The 22,211-nt window shown below is 47.8% G+C and overlaps 1 protein-coding gene across 2 annotated transcripts in view; it reads left to right on the plus strand.

Annotated features, from left to right (window-relative positions):
* The window catches only part of Ptpmeg2 (Protein tyrosine phosphatase Meg2), a 32,940-nt gene extending 11,582 nt beyond the window's left edge, over positions 1-21,358 (plus strand). For both annotated transcript variants that reach the window (XM_077700728.1, XM_077700727.1), the window contains 7 exons: positions 2,796-3,054; positions 7,284-7,475; positions 7,923-8,002; positions 10,191-10,351; positions 12,568-12,803; positions 16,142-16,349; positions 20,118-21,358. In XM_077700728.1, the coding sequence (XP_077556854.1) occupies positions 2,796-3,054; positions 7,284-7,475; positions 7,923-8,002; positions 10,191-10,351; positions 12,568-12,803; positions 16,142-16,349; positions 20,118-20,356 (1,375 nt within the window). In that variant the 3' untranslated portion in view covers positions 20,357-21,358. The remainder of the gene's footprint in view (positions 1-2,795; positions 3,055-7,283; positions 7,476-7,922; positions 8,003-10,190; positions 10,352-12,567; positions 12,804-16,141; positions 16,350-20,117) is intronic.
* The last annotated feature ends 853 nt before the right edge of the window (positions 21,359-22,211 follow it).

The following is a 22,211-nucleotide window of genomic DNA, read 5'->3' on the forward strand; positions in this document are numbered from 1 at the left end:
AGTCGAGTGCCGAGAAAAGACTTCTGTGATCAACAATTGGCCGAAGACATCAGAATGCAATATTATTCCAGTTTTCCACCGATCTTCCAGGAAGCAGACCCTGACTTCTGCTGCGTTGGCTCTTCAGAACAGGATGAACTCTTTCCTTCTGTCCTGTTTCTTCTGCTCCGCTACCCAGCACAAGACTGAGAACTGCACGAGTGACATGACCCTGGCAAAGAAGCGCCATCAACTGGCGCACCACATTGTTTCGGGTACACGGCAAAAGGTCACCACGTCCGTGATTGCCGACAAAAAGAGCAATGTCAGGCACGCAAACGATGACACACCTCATCTATGTGCGACGGTCGTAATATGGAAATACCCTCCTCGACTAATGTTCACCAGCTGAATGTTACGATGTGAGTCACAGCACAAAATGCCTCAGCTCCTTGACTTGACGTTCTACTCCAGACGTTCTGAGCATGGATGATGGCGTCAAAGCATTTTGTTGCTACTTGCACGAAGTCATCAACGATGGCAGCCAGCGAACGTTCGTCAGAGTGTTGCTTCCAAGCTGAAGCTCGCTACTGTCACCAAGACAGAACTCTCCATCAGTGCTTTTGGGAGAGTGAGCGGACCGAAACGACAATACAGAATAGTGAATGTTGCTCCGCAGTCAGCACGACAGCCTTACGGTCGATATCGAAGGCATAGTCATGCCTTTCATATGCGAAGAGATGGCTGAACCACCTAGTGCTATCCCATTTCTCTAAGCCATAACTGCGGAGGGAAAACATCTGGCAGATGAAGTCATTTATCTGGGCACTAATCGTGAGCCAGGCGCGAGTGTCCTCATTGGCTCTGACCAACTTTGGAGGTTGATTCTGAGTATGAAAGAAGTAAAGTGGGATGAAGACAACCCTGCATTAATCGCCACTTGCACAAAGATGGGCTGGGCTCTGCAAGGCGCTTTAACTGGCGGTGGAACCACACGCAATAAAGCAAGCAGCAAAGTATGTGTTCTTCGAATAAACTCCCACGAAAGCGGCGGGGCCGCCTTTGCATTACAAAGACCTTGGGACCGCGATACCACTGGAATGCCGCAGCATGATTCGAATCTTAGTGAGAAATTTCAGAACACTGCCATCATTCCGCACGGGCGCTGTGAGAAAACGTTAGCTTGGAAATTGCCTCGTTCGCATGGCTGACAGGCTTTGCAGACTCGTCAGGCTACTGTCATCAAACGACGAACCTATGAGAGCCCGGGACAAGGTTAACAAGGAAAATGGTGGGGATGGGTGTAACAGAAATGAGGAAAAGAAACAATATCATCTTGAGCATCTGTGCTAGAAGTCACACAAAAAGGTCATCCGTGAAACGTTTACGACAAGACTTCACATAACTTTTGACGGCTCACTGCACACATCAGGGGTGTGTTCTAGGAGCAAGCAGCTCGAAGGACGTCTGAGTCTAAATGCTGACCTCCTTAACATTGTGAAAAAGGTCACCTCTGTGTGATTAGAAGACTGCTGGAGAAGGCGTACCACATCTGTGGCTGGCATATTTCTAGGTTAGCGGCAGTATCCCGCGGATCAAGAAACATAACGAGAATGTGGATTGAGAAGACGTGAGGTGCCTGAGCTTGCTGCTCGCCTACCATTGCTGCACGTACCTCATCACCAACAGCGTGCACCGGCGCCTACTTCACGGCGTAGTCGGCACGCTTGCGGTACTGCATAAACAGTTTTGGGTTATCAATGGACGCAAAGGAGACACAAAACCAGGCATCCATTTCAGCGAGTGTCGGGTGCTTTCAAATTGACAAAACAAAAAACACAGGACGCGCTGCGTGCTGCACGTACATCTCTCCTTTGTAGTCTCCTTTGCGGGGCTCATTCAAACCACGTTGCAGTTCCGTGGGAGGTCCAAACACAATTGACAACATCCTCCGCACCAGGCAAAGTTTGCCCCCCAACCTCAACAGGCGCAGCAGCTCCACTGTGCACTGGCACACACTTTACACCTAGAGGTGACTCTTTTGATAGAAGACGTTCTAGATGAAAAAAATAATTGAAGATAGTACTTGAAAATACATGACCATGTCGTCACTCAAATAGAAGCTGACCTTGCTGTGGCTTCAGCAATCCCCAGCGCTGTGTCTCGTGCACGTCTTTCGATCACCGCGCTAACCGTGCCGACCGTATAACCATCTCAGTTGTCATGCTTGCATTCTTCAGCAGTGGCACTGGCTGCTTGTCACTCTTTTTGTTACCCACCAGTGCCGCCATTTTGTCGCCGTGGTTCCCATTCCTTCCCCCTTTTATCGCTCTGCACTAGCTGCATACTCGGTTCTACAGTGGCCACAAGCATTGGAGAGAGTACCGGGACACAGTGGCAAGCCGTGCTTCAACTTGACGTTGCCTTGGCAACGTCAGCTGCTTCCTTCTCTCTCAAAGGCAGCACTGTTGTCCTCTGATGTGCTGTCACTTGCTCTGTTGACAGATCAATACTAAAATTTTGCTGACATGCCTGATCACACATAATGAGGAGAAACAAGTTGGTTTTTACAGGACCTCTGGATGTGGCCGCATAGGTTACTTAAACAGGTGTTATACAAAAGGAGGAGCACGCGAGATTAAAGGGCTGGATCGCAGGACGGTGTAAGTACAGTATGGGTCAAATAATGAATCGCAGTTATGTTTGATGAGTGCAGTTGCAGGTCAGTGTAAAGGCCTTTTTAACAAACAGCCACCTCCGTGAAATGATGATGGTGGTGGTGACAGCCTGTCACTCCTGTGGTCTTCTTGTTGTAGGTACAACTTGTCGAGTGAGGTGCCCGTCATGCCCCCAGCAGCGGCACTGCAAGACAACCCTGCAGAGCAGGCCATGGAGAACGACGCGGTGGCGGGGGAGGTGACGGAAGAAGAGGAAGAGGAGGAAGAGGCGTCCTCGGCTGCGCAGCCAACGCCGTGTGTGCAGACGCAGAACTCCGTCCAAGAGAAACAGAACTGTGAGGAGCGGGAGAAGGAGGTGGAGGTCATCAAGGAGCCCGCCGCGGCCACTGCAGCAAAGGCAAGGGGCACTGCGCCTGTTTCACTAACTATGTCACTAACTCCGTCACGCCTTTAAAATGGTTCCGTAAAATGGTCACTAACATACCTTTAAAATGGTCACTAACTTCGTTAATGACCATTTTAAAGGGGCACTGAAGTGAATTTGTCAAGATCCAATTTTTTCTTGCACTGCGTAGACTGGCTCAAATTAACGCACTTTTCATCTTTTAGCCAGTTGATAAGTTGGTAATTATTTTATAAAGCTTGAAAGAAGAAAAACTACCATGCGCGGTCTGCAACGGCCGCACCAACTAAAGGCTGTGTCGTCGGGAGGAGGGCCACCATGATTGGACAATGTCCAAGGTTAGCATTTGCAAGATATCGTGGGGTTCTTGGGGGACAACCTTGCCAGTACTCCTGTGTAGGCCACCACGCTAGCTCCCGGCGTGTCAACCATGCGGGCTCCCGAGCCTATGGTAGCCCAGCGAGATTCACCAATACGAGAACACAGTAGACAGTAGTGCCGAAGCACAGCCTTTTATCTGGGGACTCCCAAAGCATGCGAGCACAAGGCTCGACGGCGTTCACGAATAATGCCATACGGGTCGTGACCGCGAACGGGAGGCAGGCACTCAAAGCGAGCGACAAGCAACAGTTCCCACCTGAAATACAGGGTATCCGCCAGTGCCGCGCTGTTCCACCGATCTTGCCCCAACCGGGCCTCCAGCGAGACTCTCCCGTCTTCCGCGCGCACACGTTTGCGCCGCCCGCGCGCCTATCCCCACACGGACTGGTGTTGCCACCTTTCGGGGGTCGCCAACGAGCCAGTGGAGCGCCGGACCGGTTTCAGCGCAATGTGTCTCTCCCGAAGTGTGCGGTCAGGATCGTGAGCCGCGGTTCTCGACGATTCCCACACATTCAAACAAGTTTCGGTTTCAGTTCTGTGAAACATGCTTCCCATCCGACATTATCGTTGGATGGGCATTCTCGATATCTCAATAATCACCATACCGCGCTTCTGCCATGTTGTCGGCTGTAAAATGCAAGCCTCCCAGGACGGCTTGGAAACGTAGCAATCACTAGCCGAGGCCTACACAGTTGATGAACGCCCTCCGCGTCACCGCAGACGCTCAAATGCTATGCGCTTTTTCCCCCCTATTTGGAGCTTGCCTTACTCATACCTGTATCGTAAAAAGCGTGTTCGCACCAGGCCAAGGGTCTGCTGATTCTGGCCTGTGCCCACTGCCCGCAAGCAGTCGGTGCTTATGGCAACAGCACGCCAACGAGAACTCGCTAGCGCGTCAGTGTCAGTCCACGTGTGCTCTGTGAATTCGCTCGTGGAGCAGTGAACGTTACGGCCCAAAAATGGTGAACTCAATCAGTATAGAAAACATCGGCCGAAAACAAAAAAAAAATCAACTTACAAACAAAAAGAATGTACCCTCGGGGATTTGAACTTACGACTTGCAAGATAATATACTAGCGCTCCTGACCACTTGGCCACGGGCCAGCACTGCTGGCGGGGGAAATATATGGTATATAATGTATAACCAGTTTACACTTTTATTTAGTTTTAGCATTTTAAGCAGCTTAGGTGACTATTTGTGGTAGAGCGCTAGTGCAGTAAGCATCCCCCAAATTTCCACAATGTCTCGCGTCTAGCAATTGCATTTCTTAGACGGAAAAGCATTCGCAGATGTGTCATCATGCTGCTGACTGCTGTGCTTGTTCACCCAGCGCAAAAAAGTGCTTTTTGCTCCCTAGTTTTACGCTGTACGGTAAATGATTCAGCTGATTTTATTTCCTTGGTACCTATATATTGATTTCGCCGACTCTTCTCCCGCCTTCAAGTGGCCTTGGATTTTTCTGCTAGCATACCAGTCAGCGAAGCGTCGCATGTGCGCTTGTGCAGCGCTTGTGTGGAGCGACCTGGACTTGGAGCTAGATACAGTGTACAAACTAACAAAGTAAAATAAACAAAGGCACATTCTTCCATTCACAAACGCGTCGTGGCTTAGTGTCAACTGAGTGAACAAACTGCGACGACCCGTCGGCTGCTGGCGGACTAAGCGCTGGGCCGACTCTGGGAAGGTTGGCGAGCCGTACAGTAGTGCAGCCAATTGCCAGCTCATTTCCTCCTGACGTCACATGAAAACGCCACAGAAAATGGGCATGGAGAAAAAAGTATTTGAGGATGGGGAATCGGCTGGGCTGGGACAGCGCGGGCAGGCGGCGCGTTAATGTCACTGTCTGGCGAGGAGGAAATGCAGCTTGTGGAGCAGCACAACAGATGACGCGTCAAGTGCGTTGCCATAGTTTACATGTTCTTCTACGGACACGACGCACAAAAATTGTAATATCATTGAACATATTGTGAAAATTGCCAGATTTCTTTCTGTAGAATAAATAAATAGAAGTGCTGGACACTTTAGCAGCAGTTATTAATAAATAATGCCCTAGTTACAAGCCGTGCCACGCTTGAAATGAATCACTAGAAGGAATCCCGGAGCAGACGACGTCTGCCGATGCCGCCTTCCCGTCACGAGTGGTTCGCTCAAGCCGCTCTCACCTCTTGCGGGCTTCTCAGATTTGCACGCGCTTTTCATGTTGCACAGGCAGGGTGGCGAAGCTAGAACAGTCTAAATATGAAGTAATAGCATAGAGGATAAGAACCATCATTCACTGTAACTTAATCACACCAAGATTCCCAACCTCTTCTTCTTCTTTTTTTTTTTTTTTTATTGTAGTTGTCGCATTCTAAAAAAATCAAAGCCCCTTTGTGTTACGATGACGATGTTTGGAACGCAAAGATGATTTCTTCCGCCGCAAACTGACTCCAATGAAAGTCCAGTCGCGTGACGGATTCGTCGGTGTTGGTCTTGGTCTGCCCACGACGGCAGCCGGCTATGCACTGACTGACCTTGAACTGGCGAGCCTTTTCTCTTTGGCACCTGGCGACAGAGGGTGCGTCGGGTCCGTGTCTGGCGCTGTGACATTATCGCACCGGTGGAGCAAGCCCTGTTGCTCCTCGTCAATAATTCTTGCTCCGTGAAAATGGGCGAGGATTCAGAGAAGAGGACAGCATTTTAGAATTGATTTTTCTGCTAAATAAATTCGCGTAAACGCACTCAGAGTGGTCGAAACATGGCCTATGGACTCCGGCCTACAGTTTGCGCAAGTAATCCCGCTAAGTTTACAAATCACTTCAGTGTCCCTTTAAGAGAATGATGATGTGAAGTGCAGACTCAGAGGGAATTACAGAAACAAAAAGGAAAGGAAGTGCCAGCTGGAATCGCGTGATACGATGAACTGAAGGGTGGTGGCACTTTGGAGAAATGGTGACAACTGTGGACTGGTTCCACAAGGGAAGGAGCGTGCATGTACACCCACATTTCCTGCCTTTTCTCATCTTTTATTCAGTTATCCACAACTAGGTAAGGGCCCGAAAGTGAAGCCTCTTTTTTCCTACAGTGTGCATTTTGCAAGACAAAAGTTGTGAATGATGTGTTGTTTTAGGAGGCAGCTGTTTTCTCCAGCTTTGTGGCTTTGCAGGCAACACAATGAGTACTGTCTAAAATTTGTTTGAAATTGGAAACTACATCAGAATATAATAAGCATAAAGAAGACTTTTGGTCCTGCAGTGGACAAAAAATTTAAAATGAAATTGCAAATTTAGACCAAATGCTAGATTGGTGCTCACTTTGACTCCCCTTATCTCGTACGTAATGTCCGGCAGGTCCTTCTAAATGGTGCGGTGGAAGTTGTCTTGTCTTTGAAAGGTTAAAATAATTTTACACAGAATAGTTAACTGCTGTGGTTTTTCCAAAAGGGCATAAGTTTAAACCCTGAAATAAGAAAAAGCCAGTTCCGTTTATAAATTTTATTTTCTGACTTGTTTGTTGACTGAAGATCTGCTAGCCCAGCTACACTTTTGGCCGAAACCTAGCACAAAGTTCACTTTTATGGGCCTGGCAGAGGCCGTGTGAGTGGTTCAGTTGGGCTGAGCCTCTGTGTGCTTGAAATGTGGTACGTTCCCATTAGAATCAATTGCCTTGCAGTTCTGTGTTTCGCAATTTATGCGTTTAAGCGGGATGACACCCGCTGGAAGTTTTCATCCCCCTTCAAGTGAACGGTTTTATAGCACTTAAAGCCTCACGAGTGACATTTATTGAAGTGGTAGGGATAGCTTGTGAGGGTGCTTGAGGCGCCCTGGATGACATGGAAGGCGTGCTTCCTCCATGCTACCAGAAAGAAGAGGAGCCCTCGGAGCAGGCCCGGGTCACCACTGCCTCGCCCGAGCTTGTCACAGAGGAGGAAGAAGACGAGAAGTGCCCCTCTTCCTCGTCCGTGTCATCCTCCTCGCAGTGGGATGAGGGCACAGCCAATGGAGAACGCAAGGATGGGGCTGTCACTCTGGAGGAGTTCATCAGCCAACTGCAGGTCAGTGTCCTGCGGCTTAGAGCGGCCCATGGAGACAAAAGGTCCATTAAAATACTGCTTCGTCCCAATAACAACGATACCGATTTTGTCGCAAACTTCAAACAAATAATTTGTTCTGTAACCACACATCACATCCTGTGGTGAAATGCTCGAGTCGTATCTGGATGTTGCATCCCGTCAATGTTGCATCTCCACACACTCGTTGTGGCTTGCGGCGCACTTGTGCAAGCAGCTGTGATGCTGCATTTTCTCATTTTGATGAGGTCACCCTGCCACCTAATGCTTCTCCTTTGGTCGTTTCACAGTAAGCTTGTGTGCACTGTATAGATGCCTGGCTGGTGACTGTAGCGATAGATGCTGCTGTTTCCTTGCCTCGTTGATGCACAAACTAGATGAGCAGAGAAAAGCACTTGTTGTTGTTCGTGCCTTGTTTACTTTCCGATGCAGGTCAAAGGTCGTCGTGGCTTGTACCAGGAATATTCCGAACTGAAAGCAAAGAGTCCGGAAGGCACCTTTGTCACTGCAAGGTAAACGAACGTTGGTTGTTCTGTTGTGTTTTGAGCAGTGCTTGCGTTGGGCCTGGTTACCGTTGCTCAACTAAACACCCAGTAGGCTATGGCTGGTGTTAAAAGAAGTGTTGTGGGTGACACAAGTTGAAGCAGCACAAAAGGAAGTTCATTTCTTTTTGTTTTTATATGGACAGTTTTACATGGCAATGAAACTGCTGTTTCCTCCCTCCCCCTGCATGTCTATATGTGCATGCATGTGCGTTTGCTTTAATAGGGGATGAATGTTTTATTGTCAAAAAACAATCTCTTGTTAAAGCATGGAAGTGGGCAACCAAGCACTTGTTTTCTGTTCACGCTCAGTGGCTCTGAGCAGCAGTACTTCTAAACTTTTGTTGCTAGGGCAGCAGTGGCTACAGAAAGCGGCACTCAAACCAGAGGCTTCTAGTGACGTAGTACCTTTTCATATAAACTGTGAAATGCTGTTACCAGCTCTGTGAAAGCACAAACAAATTTATGTTCTCCCCTACTGTCAAGGCAAAAGCAATTTTCTTTGCCTTCACGCTAGAAACTCCAGCTTTTAGTTGGTTGTGTGTCTCTGCACACCCAGGCCAATGCTGGTTTTAAACACATTGCACTGCAATTTGGCCATATTCAGCTGTGTACGTGTTACTTCAAAGCTTACACTGAATAATCTTCGTTCGTTATTTAATTCCCGTAGAGCACTGTTGGAGAAACACAGCAGTGCCAATTGATGGAAGGCTGCTAGTGTTAGTACTGCTTTGCCGTGTTCACAAGTTTCTAAAAGGACGCTGAAGCTAGCAGTGGTAAATATTGTCAAATTATACCTCAGGAGATTAAATTTCAAGATTCATAGGCTGTGTTCTTAGTTATACTCACAAATTTTTGTGCATTTCTTTTACAAAAGGGTATTAGAAGTGCCGTTACCCTTGCAGCATTCTCCTCACTGATTTCCTAGCATCGTCTGATGTTGCAAGCCACAGGCCAAAATTTAACCAGTATAGCCTGCGTGGGAAAAGCATAATGTCAATATTTGCTATAATCCAGCTGAACAAAGAGTTTAAAAACTGAGATAGCCTTAAACCAGGTTTAAAACGTATGAGATATTGTTGTTTCATCTTGTAATACAGTTTAATCCACTTATAGCAAAATCCAAGTGCCAAGGAAATCCCATCATTATAACCAATAATTGTTATAGTGGGTTGCAAAAAAAAAAAAGATGAAACTGGGCTTAAGCCATTTTGTTCGCTTGCAAGCGAGGTTGTACTGCTACTAATTTGCAAAAAAGAAGCCATAGTCGATGAGATTTGTTTTGTGCAAGTGAAGCTGGCTTACATCTTTTTCAAGAGCATTTATAGGCCCTTCACCTAGCTGAGCAAAGGGTCCTTGGCGGAAATGAAGTTCCTGAGGGACTGAATCATGCGCTGGCACTCCTGCGAAGACACTGCCTGAGTAGGCTGTTCAACCACGTTGTCAGAGTCGTCACTGCCACCGCTGTCCATGGCACGTATTCGAAGCAACGATCACCTCATCAGTGAGGCACTTGGACATTTTCGAAACATTGGTTCTGAAGTCCCACTCGCCGAAAGGCAAAGGCAGTTGAGGCACCGAGTGAAATTCAAAGCGGTGTGCACATGGCACAACCAGCAAACGTGTGAGCGAGTGGCGCGAGTGAGTGGGGACAATGCCAAAGCGGCGGCGCTGGGAGGGGGTTCAGAAGGAAAGCTTCTCTCCTCCTCCCTCATGTCCTCGTAAGTGGCGCAGTCGATTCGTTTTCCGAAGAGTGGAAGGGATGCGAGGAGGCTCACGGCGCATGCCGGCAGATGGCGGCAGCTCGCATTTTTGGTGCACGCTGTGATGGATTCAATCGTTATATCTGATATCACGGCACTGGACGATTGTAACAAGCGGTGTATTTTACCATATAAAGCATACAAAAGTGGACGGTGCCATAGTTGTTCATCGTTATATCCAATATATTGTTGTAAACGGTATCGTTATAAGTGGGCTCGACTGCAAAGCCGCTAAGACCGTATTACATATCATATCAAGGGCCACATGTAATAAGGCCGCACAGTGTATTCTCTTCGGACGAATGTCTTATCTGTCGCTGTGCAAGTTTTCAGCTGCACTGGACTTTCGTACGGTTCTTTGTGACTTCCCTTTGCTTTGTTTTTTCTCTGGGCAGGTTGAAACCGAACCAGTGCAAGAACCGCTACACGGATGTTCTCTGCTTCGACCACAGCAGAGTGGCACTCTCCATGAGGAATGAAGACGACTGCAGCACCTACATCAATGCCAACTTTGTTGATGGCTATCGGCAAAAGAATGCCTTCATATCAACACAAGGTAACAAGCAACGCGTTGTCTTCTTTCTCTTGCCCCGTCGGCAGCTCACACTTTCCGGGAGTGTCCTGTTACGCCAACCCGTTGAAGAAACCACCCTGGCAAGCAACACTTTCTTTGGTGGCAAGTCAGGTATTCATGTAATTATCTAGCCTACTTCAGTTACCTAAGGTGTTGCTAGTCGTCAATTTGAAGATCTCTCTGTTATCTCTAATCCTGGCCTGAGGGGGATTATGGATAGAGTTAAGGGGGAACCACGGCAGGTGGAAAGAAATATCCGAGTAGACCGGTGGGAATTTGTTTCCTAAATAGTGCTGCAATAGAACTTGCTGTGTGCAATTATCGCCGTCTGGTGTTTTGCTTCGAGGCACTGTTAAAGGGACACTGAAGTGAATTTGCCAAGCTCCCGTTTTTGCTTGCACTGCGTAGACTGGCTCAAATTAGCACACTTTTCATCGTTTATCCAGTTGACAAATTGGTAATTATTTTACAAAGTGCGAAAGAAGAAAAACTACCATGCGTGGTTTGCGGCGGCCGCACCAACTAAAGCTGTGACGTTGGGAGGAGCGGGCACCGTGATTGAACGATGCCCAAGGTGAGCAACCAAACAAGTTTCGGTTTCGGTTTCGGTTCTGTAAAACACAACCGGTGGCGTTGTTGGATGGGCATTCTCAATAACTCGGTAATCATCGTACCGCGCTTCTGCCATGTTGTCAGCTGTAAAAATGCATAAAGATAAGCCTCCCAGGACGGCTTGGAATCGTAGCATTCACTAGCCGAGGCCTACGCAGTGCATGGACGCCCTCCGCGTACCCGCAGACGCCCAAATGTCATGCGCTTTTCCCCCATATTTGGAGCTTGCCTCACTCATGCCTGTACCGTAAAAAGCGTGTTCGCACCAGGCCAAGGGTCTGTTCATTCTGGCCTGTGCCCACTGCCCGCAAGCAGTCGGTGCTTATGGCAACAGCACGCCAACAAGAACTCGCTAGCGCGCCAGTGCCAGCCTGCGCGCGTTTTGTGAACTAGTTCGTGGAGCCATGAACGTTGCGGCCCAAAAAAAGGTGAACTCAATGTAGAAAACATCGGCAGAAAACGAAAAAGTTAACTTACAAAAAAAAAAGAAAGCATGTACCCGCGGGGACTTGAACTCGTGACTTGCAAAACACTTGCGGCAACATATCTTGCGCCCCAGACCACTCGGCCACGGGACGGGCTCCGCCGACTTTGGTAATATAAGGTATATATTGTACAACAAGTTTACACTTTCATTTAGTTCTGGCATTTCAAGCAGCTTAGGTGACTATTTGTTGTATTGCGCTCGTGCAGTAAGCGTCCCCCGAGTTTCCACAATAGCTCACGTCTAGCAATTGCATTTCGTAGACGGAAAAGCGTTCGCAGATGCGTAATCGTGCTTCTGACCGCTGTGCTTGTTCGCCCAGCGCAAAAAAGTGCTTCCCGCACCCTATTTTTACGCTGTACGGTAAAATATCAGTTGATTTTATTTCCTTAGTACCTATATTGACTTCGCTGGCTCTTCTCCTGCTGTCAAGAGGCCTTATATTTTCCTACTGGCGTACCAGTCAGCGAAGCGTCGCATGTGCGCTTGTGCAGCGCTTGTGTGAAGCGACCTTGACTTGGAGCTAGATACAGTGTACAAACTAACCAAGTAAAGAAAGGCCCATTCTTCAATTCACAAACGTGCCCTGGCTTCGTTTCAACTGAGCGAACGAATTGCGACGACCCGTCGGCGGCCGGCGGACAAAACGCTGGGCCGACTGACTCTGTCTGAAGGCCGGGGAGCCTTGCAGTAGCGCAGCCAATTGCGAGCTCGGCTCCCCGCGACGTCACACGAAAACGCCGCAGAAAATGGGCGAGCGTAAAGAGAGGAGGACAGCATTTTCGAATTAATTTTTCTACTAAATAAAATCGCGTAAACGCGCCCAGAGTGGTCGTAACATCGCCTGGGGACTCCGGACTACAATTTGCGCAAGTAATCCCGCAATGTTTACATATCACTTCAGTGTCCCTTTAAATGGCGCTCACCGGGAGGTGTAGAGGCGCCGTTTTGGGATGAGGGTGGCTCTCTATCTCTCAGGTCATTTTTGTTACAGAATGCAGGTTGTCGTAGCTTTGTGTTTGAGAGTCGCATAGCTGCGGTTACAATGTCACTCGGAGATTGGAAATACCTCCTCACCTGCCGTGTTTGACCCCCCTCCCAGGGCCCCTGCCCAAGACGTACTGCGACTTCTGGCGGATGATCTGGGAGCAGCGGTGTGCAGTGATTGTGATGACGACGCGGACCTTTGAGCGTGGGCGGGGCAAGTGCGGCCAGTACTGGCCCCCGGGGGAGCCTGGCTCAACCGTGGAGCTGGACGACCTCTTCCGCATCACCGTGCTGGCCAAGGAGCCCAAGCCCGACTACCAGGAGACACAGCTGGAGCTGTACAACTGCGAGGTGACCACTGCCTCGGGCATCGGGCTGTGTTTCTCGCGTGAGATATGTGCAGTGTCAGTGTCCACGTTTATTGTGAGGTGCAAGTCATTGCCCTTGTCTTTGCCCTTGCACAATTTTGCCACTGTCTGCAATCCTTGTACCATTGCCTCTGGATGAAGTATTACAGCGGCCATGACCAGTGTCCAGCTGGGAACTTGTTCCCTTTTTTTATTTATTTATTTATTTATTTTATTTAGACGTACTGCCAAATGCATCAGGGATTTTGCAGGAAGGGCATGAACATAAAGTTACACATAAGTATACCGTAAAGACACACACATTTCAATAAAAATGAAAAAAAAAAAACAATGAAACTAACAGAATTGGATGATTTTAAATTTTTGCACCATGTGCTGCATTCAAACATAGGGAGGAGCAAAAAATTGCTAGTAGAAAACAAATGCAGCGACTGGATTAATGGTTGGAACGTTGCATGTGTAACATGTAACCCAAGCATTAATAAACCGATGTATAATGCTGGTGAGTGTTTCAATAAGAGCAGTTACATAAACAGACAAGAAACATGACCTATAATCGCTGGGGTATTTGCCCTTGTCTATACAAACGTGTCCAGATCTGTTGCATCAGAACTAGATTGGGGAATTGCGAGCATTAGAATTTTTGATTAAATCAGGAACAGAGGTAGTTTCCTGTTACTGTGAAAATCTAGTAGAAACAAAATTTACACGGTTAATTGAGATCCGAATCCGTACCTGCAGTGTGGGAAGTGATCATTTTACACCTGCAATGTACTCCAGCAGTTGTATTGCTGCTAAAGCTTTTACTCTTTTCTTTCCTCACTTTCTGACGTAGTGGCACGTTAGCCGTTGGTGGCACATTAGCCGTTTCGCCCACTCTTTTCACTTATACGCCTCGAGCGCGGCCTGTAGGGGCGCCACTGAAATCCCCCTAGCGGCCCATTTCGAAAGCAGCCGCGGGAGTCCGCGCCCCGCTCCCCAGTGCCGCCGCTGCTTTTGCGGCACGTTTACGACTGAGATTTACCGTTTGCGGGCGTTTGAAATCAGTGTTTATGTGGAGCAGTCACTCTGTTCGCAAATGGGGTGTGTTTAAGGGAGTGTAAATGCTTCTGACGCGATCTTAGTGTGGTGTATTCGGTCTGTATAAGCACCAGGTGTGTTCCACAGGCCAGCGTCGCGGAACCGGCGTATGATGGAGCCGATTGTAGTTACACTGACCTGAATTTACTAGCTGTGTCTCCGTAACGACCGGTTCCTCAGATGTTCATGCTACGGCTATACACTACGATTTAAATCGGTTTTGTGTGGTTACATAAAAAGCAAAGCACTCATACCTGACAGCATGTCAGTTGCGTTTGCCAATATTATACGTCAGGTATTGATCACCACCATTTACAAGCCAGTCTATGTTAATTTCGGGAATATTCAACAAAAGTACGATGGACAATGCATAATTGTACTCGGGGATCAGCGCACGACAGAATCGTCATCGTGAGGTGAGCGCCCGCACACAATTTCATCTGCTACATGTATCCTGTGCGAGCAGCGCGCAGAGACGGGCTTAGAATATAATCAGCGTCCGCGACTAAATCCTTCTTCGAAATATCGTCATATGGCACAGGGAGCCTGCATAATAAAGCAGAAACTGAAATCAGAGGGCCTTATCACATACCACACTCTTCCAACGTACGACACCTTTCATTGCGTAATTGTTGAACAGCCGAGCCTGTATACTTCCAAAAATGCGTCCGCCGTACGATCAGCTCTTCGTTGAAGTAGAAAAACAAAAGGAAAGTGAACGAGAGCTAGATTTGTGCGTGGGATTACTAAACCGGTCATTGCTTGATTCTGCTCCGCATTTGTACACAGCGTCCCCCTCCTCCCCCCCCCTCACCAATGTCTCGCGAAAAAGCAGTGCATTTCGCGTATAGTTGGTCTAGTGAACCCTACCTGGCTTAAGTTTCAACGAACGTCTTTAGCATGTCAGAAGCTGCACTTTTTTTTCATTTCTGTTAGAGCTATTATGTTTCTTAATTACGCACTTGCACAGCATTTTTTCCCCGTGGTTTCATTAACTTGCCTTGGTTCTTGCTATATGGCGTGTGTGGGCACATATTTAACGACGCACAGGCTTGGAATTTACTTAACATTTTCGCATGGTTTATATTCTTATAACAGGCATTAGTTATTGTCCGGGATTGGGTAATCACATCCCCGAAACACATTTTTCTGCGACGTATATATTCGAAACGAAGCCGCGTTCATTGTCCACGCTGCAAAATGAAGCCATTGCAACCTCTCATTGTGCCAGTATCAGGTCTAAACGAAGTGACAGTAGAATTCATTTGTGCCTGATGTTTTGGAGGTGAGATGGGTGATATGCTGCTGCCGTCGCCGACGCCCGGAAGAGCGGTGACGAAGCGCGCAGAACCACGTCCCCGGGTAGCTCTTGCAGGCGATCGCGTACTCTATGAAGACGCAGCTGCTTTTTAAGTGACCTAAACGTACTCTTTGCCTATAGACGTCAACATAAGTTTTTTTTAAGGCGCGGAAAGGCGAAAAGAAGCGAAACAGAACCAAAACACTGCACGAACCCCTATCAGCCACACAGCACAAATCCCGTCAACGCCGCGGAGAAGCGGCGGCAGGCGGCGCAGCGATCTCAAAGCTCGAGGCGTATAGCTCACCCTTGTGACGGCCCCTCCCCTTGTCCAAATTGAGTGGTCTGTTCTGTGCCTTTAAGTGTCTTTACCTCATCACTTCAGCTCACTTTTCTTGCCTCCATCATTTTTCTCGTCCTGTTCTTTGGTTATGTATCATCACGCTTGTTGTCGGCCTCCTGCTGCCCTACATGTCACAGGGAGGAGTGTCCCTTTTCGGGGACCTCAGTCACTGTGTGCCTGGCAATGGGAGGTAGGTATCCATGCAGTTGGAAGATGAGTGAGGTTGAACCCTTGCCAGCCTAGTTATCACTAGGGAAAGGTCTGTTTGGCTTGGTTTTGCAAGGACTATGCGCACAGTGTTTCATGAAAATTAGGCTACTGTGTGATTGGATTCAGCCTGCCTCTTGCGCAAAATCGCACTCAGAGACAGCCCAGCCAGCATGCCATCAAGTGCCGGAGAAGCAGCCGTTAAGCTCTCGCCTAGTCACGTGGTGCTGCCACAGTGGTGAGGCGCCACGGCGAATCACGCGCCGTGACCTCACACCTGCCACACTTGCACTCTGGTGGCTCAAGTCACTGCGATGCAATGAGTGAGCTTGCGAGACATGGCGTAGCAGAGAGCTCTGGCTCAAACCATTGGGGACCCGCTTGCCTGCAGAGCCAGGAGTCCCGGTCGGTGAGCCACCTGCAGTTCACCAGCTGGCCCGACTACGGGGTGCCGGACTCTGCCCTGGCCATGCTGGCCTTCCGGGGAGTGGTGCGGGAGAAGCAGGCCCTGGCCACCGCCTCGATGGAGCCCAAGTGGGAAGGCCACCCTCTGGGGCCGCCCATCGTCGTGCACTGCAGCGCCGGCATCGGCCGCACCGGTGAGGGCCTGAGCATTGGGATGCTTCCTCGATTCTTCCCGCCGGGGTGGGAGGCCGCCAAAGAGGACTTTGTGTGTGATAGAATTGTACTATCCAGATACATTGAAATACGAGCAACAGAGCACATGCCTTTTGTTACAAGCTCCGCGTTTGCACAGTAGCATTAAGTTAAGTTCGTGCCCAACCTGGGTATGGATGAGCACCGTTTGGTGTGTGAGCCTTTTGGTTTGGCCATCTTGGCACTGGTTCACGCTCCATCTAACTTCCTTTGTGAGCCAGTTTGATCCTACACAGCGACGAGAATGATAACAGTGTGATGATTTGATGCACCGTGCAGTGGTCCCCAGCAGGACTTTTTAGCCGCGGCTTCTAATCAGGTTCCCATGAACAGCAGCACCATTGCTGTTATAACCAAGAGCTGCCACCACTCAACAAAATAACTACACACAGAGCATGAAGTGGGAACTTTGACCAGTACTGCACATAAATTCTGCAGACAATTTCTACTTTCTGCACGCCTGCAGCATCTCTACACAGCGTTCAGGCTGGGTAAAAGAATCGCCTGACGCCGTTTTCGAAGCTTAGCACCGGAGCCTAGAAAAGGCCTGCGGCCGACTGCACGCAGGCCAAGTAACGCAGGCACTATGCTAGAAACGCACATAAGCTGAGCAAATAAAGCGAGAATATAACTAGGAGCAATTACTAATTAGTTATAAAAAACAGTCAAAGCCAGCAGAATTAGCGAGGCTCTTTTCAAACCCTTAGTGACGAGGAGGCTGGTTTGCCCAAAACCGTCCGTCAAACAATTCGGATCGCTGCCTGGCGTTCCCCGAGGGCAGCTTCTGCAGTTTGATATTAGTCTGGTCAGTACAACAGCTGATACGAAATAATGTGATGAAGGACAGCTGTCAAATCGAAAGTTACCGTGTAAGGCAGAATATAAGTCGAGATTTTTCAAGGAAAAATTTGCCAAAAAGTCACCCCTCGACCTATATAGCAGTCACTGCAGTAATGTTAGTTGTCGTCTGGCAACTGGGCAGCGCACCGAGCCCATCCGAACCGCAAAGGCACCACCGCCGCCATCTTTGTTTTGCTGCTTCCCTTCAGCTGTCCCCACTGTCAGTGAATGTGTGCGTGTTATTTGCTTTGTGCTGAAGATGAGTTTAGGCATTTTCACTGCAGCATTTCAAAGAGAAGTTAGGGAGTATGCCAAAGCCAACGAAAACATGTCCACCTTGTGCCAGTTCAGGGTCACCAAAAAAAAGTGTACGCTACTTGCATCATCTGAATAGGCAGCTCTCAGTATGCAACGCTCGGAAGACCTAGTTTCGTGGGCACTTCTGGGTGCACGTCTCTACGAATGGATACCCCAAGACGCTTGCTGGCCGCCTGTGCAGACTGGCTCTCACAAGGGTCTGTACATGAGTGTCCCATGCTGTGTGCTCGCTTCACGATGACATGGCTTTGTGAATGTTGCACAAGCAATTCCCTAGACTGCACCGAGGATGACTTGTTGAGTGGGAAGAGCCAGCCAGAAGCAGTCGTCCGATGACATTTCAGATAGCCCTAGCAAATAATCTGAGACGAAACAAGTTATAGCCTTAGTAAAACGATGTTATGTACCTAATTTTTTGCATTTTTCGGTTACAAGGTAGAGGGGTCGACCTACATCCCGGCTCAACCTACTATATTCCGCATTATATGGTAGACCAGTTGGATTGCGCACGGCCAGCGGCAAATTGCACACAATGAATGGAAACCATTCCCCTACTTGAAGTATTTCTTACATTTTTTATTGAAAGGACCGGGAATGATGCCTGAATGAGAATCATGGTGTCGGAACGAAACGAAAACCGGAAACGAAGAACGAAAAAAAACAATTTTTTTTGGCTGGAACGAAAACGAATTTCGTTCAGGAGCGAAACGTTTCGGTTTTCGGGTTGAGTGGCCATTTCAGGTATTTCAGGAATCATTTCAATTTCCATTCTGCGAGATGAAAAATTGTGTTGATTCTCTGGCATAAAATCGTCTTTCGTCTTTCTGGCACCCATTCTCCTTCAGAAGGCTTGCTGCCTGCTCCCATACTCTCTCCGTTTGTTCCGATAGGCGCAGTGCTGAGCTCCACGCGGGATTGCCGCGGTCGTCTGGCTGCGATGCAGACGTCATGGCCTTATTTATTTATTTATTTGGTTAGTTTAATAAAATACCTGTTAGCCCTACATTGTATGGGGGGGTGTGATACATGTATAATAAACGCTAATATTCTAAAAGAAGACATAAAAGCAATGAGGAAAAACTACAACCTTTAGTGTGTACACCACTACCAGCGCGAACAGCCTTTTGGTGTGTTGTACTGGGTACTGATGTTAATCCATTGCTACCTATTCTCTTACATGCTCTTTTAAGATTAAAAACTGGAGTTTTACAGTGTTCCATGAGACAGACCATTTTAAACTTTTGACAATAACATTACAACTATATGAGTTACTCAGAAATTATATTTTTTAATAACATATTAGGCATGACTTCGCCTTTTTCAACGAAATTTCATAATTCTCAATCTTTTCAACAATTTCACAAATCTAAATTTTTTTCGCGCAAACACGAACCGTTATGAACCGTTACAAACCATTATTTTTTTCGTTCCGGGGCTGAAACGGAACGGAACTTTTATTTATGGAACGAAACCGAAACGAAAAACATTTCGTACCAACACCCTGATGAGAATAATGAATGCCAAACTTCACTGAACACGAGTTCTTTATTAGGGAAAAAGACTGTGTCTAGGGCAGACTCGGCCTCCGGGTGCACCTTTTCGCGTATTCGAAAGTTCTGTTCTTCAATCTCACCGGAGTCGCGTTTTTTGGCAGCAGCCTTGTGTTCTTGACAGTCGAAAACTGGTACTTCTGGGGATGTTGGCCTGTTTTTCACTATGTTTGACAGCGTTAATTATGCTCAATTTATCTACGAGTGAAATCGACTATCCTGCTGCTCATGCTTCTGGTTGCATTAAAAAAAAAAAAAAAAAACGGCCACCGGCACTGGCTTGGCTTGGCTGCGCCAACGACCCATTCTATGCCAACCAAAATAAAGAAAAGGCGTACCAGGCGCCCCCACTGCAGAAGTCCGCTATTATCAATGAGTCTAAACAATTTTTGCCTAAAATTTAGTCTGTTGTAGCCGTTAGTCTGGTATAGCCGAGCCCGTTATGTACGGAGTGGACTTCCCTTAAAATGCACGGGGACCAAACAAACGAACAGAAATGGTCTGTTGTAACTGGAAGTCCGTTGTTGCCGGATGGCTTTTTTTTTTTTTTTTTTTTAGAAACTTGGGATTTCAGTCAAGGGTTCGCAAATTACGTAAAAACGCACTAAATATAGTCATTTAAATAAGTTAGCCCACCTGTCGCATGAGACCGCCTACTAGGGCAGCATTTACCTGTACACTGGTCATACGACAATTTGGCGCGGTCCCTGGAAAGCCATATCATCGAGTTCCACTGCACCCTCATCAGGTTGAGAGCTAGAGCACATTTTACTCTAGCTCTGGGGCAGGGTACGTGCGATTGTATGTCAACATGACCCAAGATGCACCCACAATTTTGGTCAGAACCAAAACAGTTTTGTTGTAAAAAGCTGCTCTCTGGTACAGAGCTTCTGGTGAACCATGATGTACAGAAAGGGGGTGCTGTGCCTCAGTTTCATGCTGGGATCGTTTCTCGAAGACGCCTCCCCCGTTCTCCCTCTCTACCCCCTGGCCCCCTGGCAGGCACGTTCATCACGCTGGACATCTGCATCCGGCAGCTGGAGGAAGAGGGCCGGGTGGACGTGCGTTCCACGGTGGAGCGGATCCGCGCGCAGCGGGCGTTCAGCATCCAGATGCCCGACCAGTACGTCTTCTGCCACCTGGCCCTGCTCGAGTTTGCGCTGCTGCGCGGGCTCCTGCAGGACGTCGCGCTCGACGGCTTCGACGACGACGACGACCGCGACGGCTCCGATTCCGAGTAGCGATGATTTTTCGTTTCACCTTTTGCCACTAGGAGATTAGGATAAGGAGGTTCCTTCTTGGCTCCGTTTCTGCCAAGTCTTTGTTGGCTCAGGGTCGTTTGGTGCGGGAATGTTGTCTACGACACACCGAGCAGTGTCGCGTTTTGGTTTTTGCGTTTTAGTCGATTCGTGAAGCAAAAGAAAGGGGCTTGGCGGGTGAGTGTGAAATGCTGAAGTTGGTCAGACAAGGGATCAGATCGGGAGATCAGGAGTTAAATTTTGTTAGTAAAAGTAGTGTGAAAGGTAGGAACAGTTCACCTGGTTGGGTAGATATACGACAACACGCTGAGCCTCATCACGTTTTGGTTTTCACGTTTTAGTCGATTTCCAAGGCACAAAAAGGACTGGGGGGTGAGCGTGAGATGCTGAAATTGGTCAGGTTCAGAGAGAGATGAGGCGTTATGTTTTGTGATCAAGTAGGGTGGAAGGTAGGAATAGTTCACCTGGTTGGTTAGATGTACGTGTTATGATGTGGTTATGGAGGACAAGCACGTCGGGTAGACGAAAGCAAAAACCACAGTGTTCACTCTCTTTCCCCCCACCTCTCTCTCATTTTTCTGCATGATGTTACCGGCCTCTCTTGCCGTAATCCAATGAAAGCAATGGAGTGCACCGACACCTTGACTGATGTCGTCGACAAATCAAAGGCATTATTTCTTGGTGATCCGAGCAAGGATTGGGTGCCCTGTATGCCAGACACGTGAAAGTAGCTGAGGTGCTGGAAGTTTGGTTTTAGGCACCTTAAGTGGTGTACAAGGAAGAAAAAGAAAAACAGTTGTGATTTTTGTCAGCGGTATATGACGTCATGACAAAGCCAAGTTGAAATGCATGCGAAGCACACTGTCTTCAGTTTTTCGTTCTCAGTTCCCTGAAGCAGTTTGGTGCAGTGTATAAGCTTCATTTTGCTCGTCTTCAGTGCTGCACGGTTCATCAAGAGCACTGTGGCTTCGTTGGTGAGCTTATGGCTTCATTGGTGAGCTTATAATTAATGCTGTTTGGAAATTTTGGCCAGTGCTCCAATCTCTGTCCATTGGTCGAGCTTCAAGTACACAGTGTGAGGTTTGAATGAAAGAGGCTCAAACTCTTCACTTTGGTTATGTCTGCAGCCAAGCATGATTGCACACTCTCATGTTTTCCCCCCCGAGATTCAGCCTTAATTTCAATAATTGCCGAACTATCCTCGCCTTACTAGTCGTCTTATTCTATCGAGACACCATTGTCTCAGCATTAACAAGCACTGTGTTTCATCACTGCATCACATTGCGAGGTGCTCGTTAGGTTCTGTAATACCGTATTACAGTCATTGCTTGCAGAGAAACATTGCTTAAATAGCTTTTGTGCCATTACATCTTTGTTTAACAGAGCACTTACAAATATGCCGAGTTACTCCGAAAAGAAGAAAAACAAAACAAGAAAGGTGCAGAAGGACAAGGCAGGAATGAGTTGGACGTATATACTCATCTTTTTGAAAAATTGCCATAAGATCACCGTTTCAAGTTTTGCATTGTGTGTACTGAGCCCGTTGCAGTCATTTTCTCATGCAGTCTTTGTTGAGCTATTATCCCTTTTGAATCCAAAGAGTCCACTCCTGTGTAGGTTAGGCACGAAAGTATGCATGGAAATAAGTGCTGGACATGGTAGTTCAGGGTGATAACTGTCATTTGCCATTTCAAATGCAATCAGAAATTGTGCTTGTTCTTCTACCATTGCGACAAGATTAATGCAAAGGCATTCGCTTTCGCTACATAAGCTTCGGAAGCCTAAAAATTAACTATTGTAGTCTAAACTCTGTATACAGGGCACCGCAGTGCTGAGT

The sequence above is a fragment of the Haemaphysalis longicornis genome, unplaced genomic scaffold (assembly GCF_048455015.1).
Source record: "Haemaphysalis longicornis isolate Haplotype H1 unplaced genomic scaffold, Haemaphysalis longicornis Haplotype H1 scaffold_2, whole genome shotgun sequence".
NCBI classification, from domain to species: Eukaryota; Metazoa; Arthropoda; class Arachnida; order Ixodida; family Ixodidae; genus Haemaphysalis; species Haemaphysalis longicornis.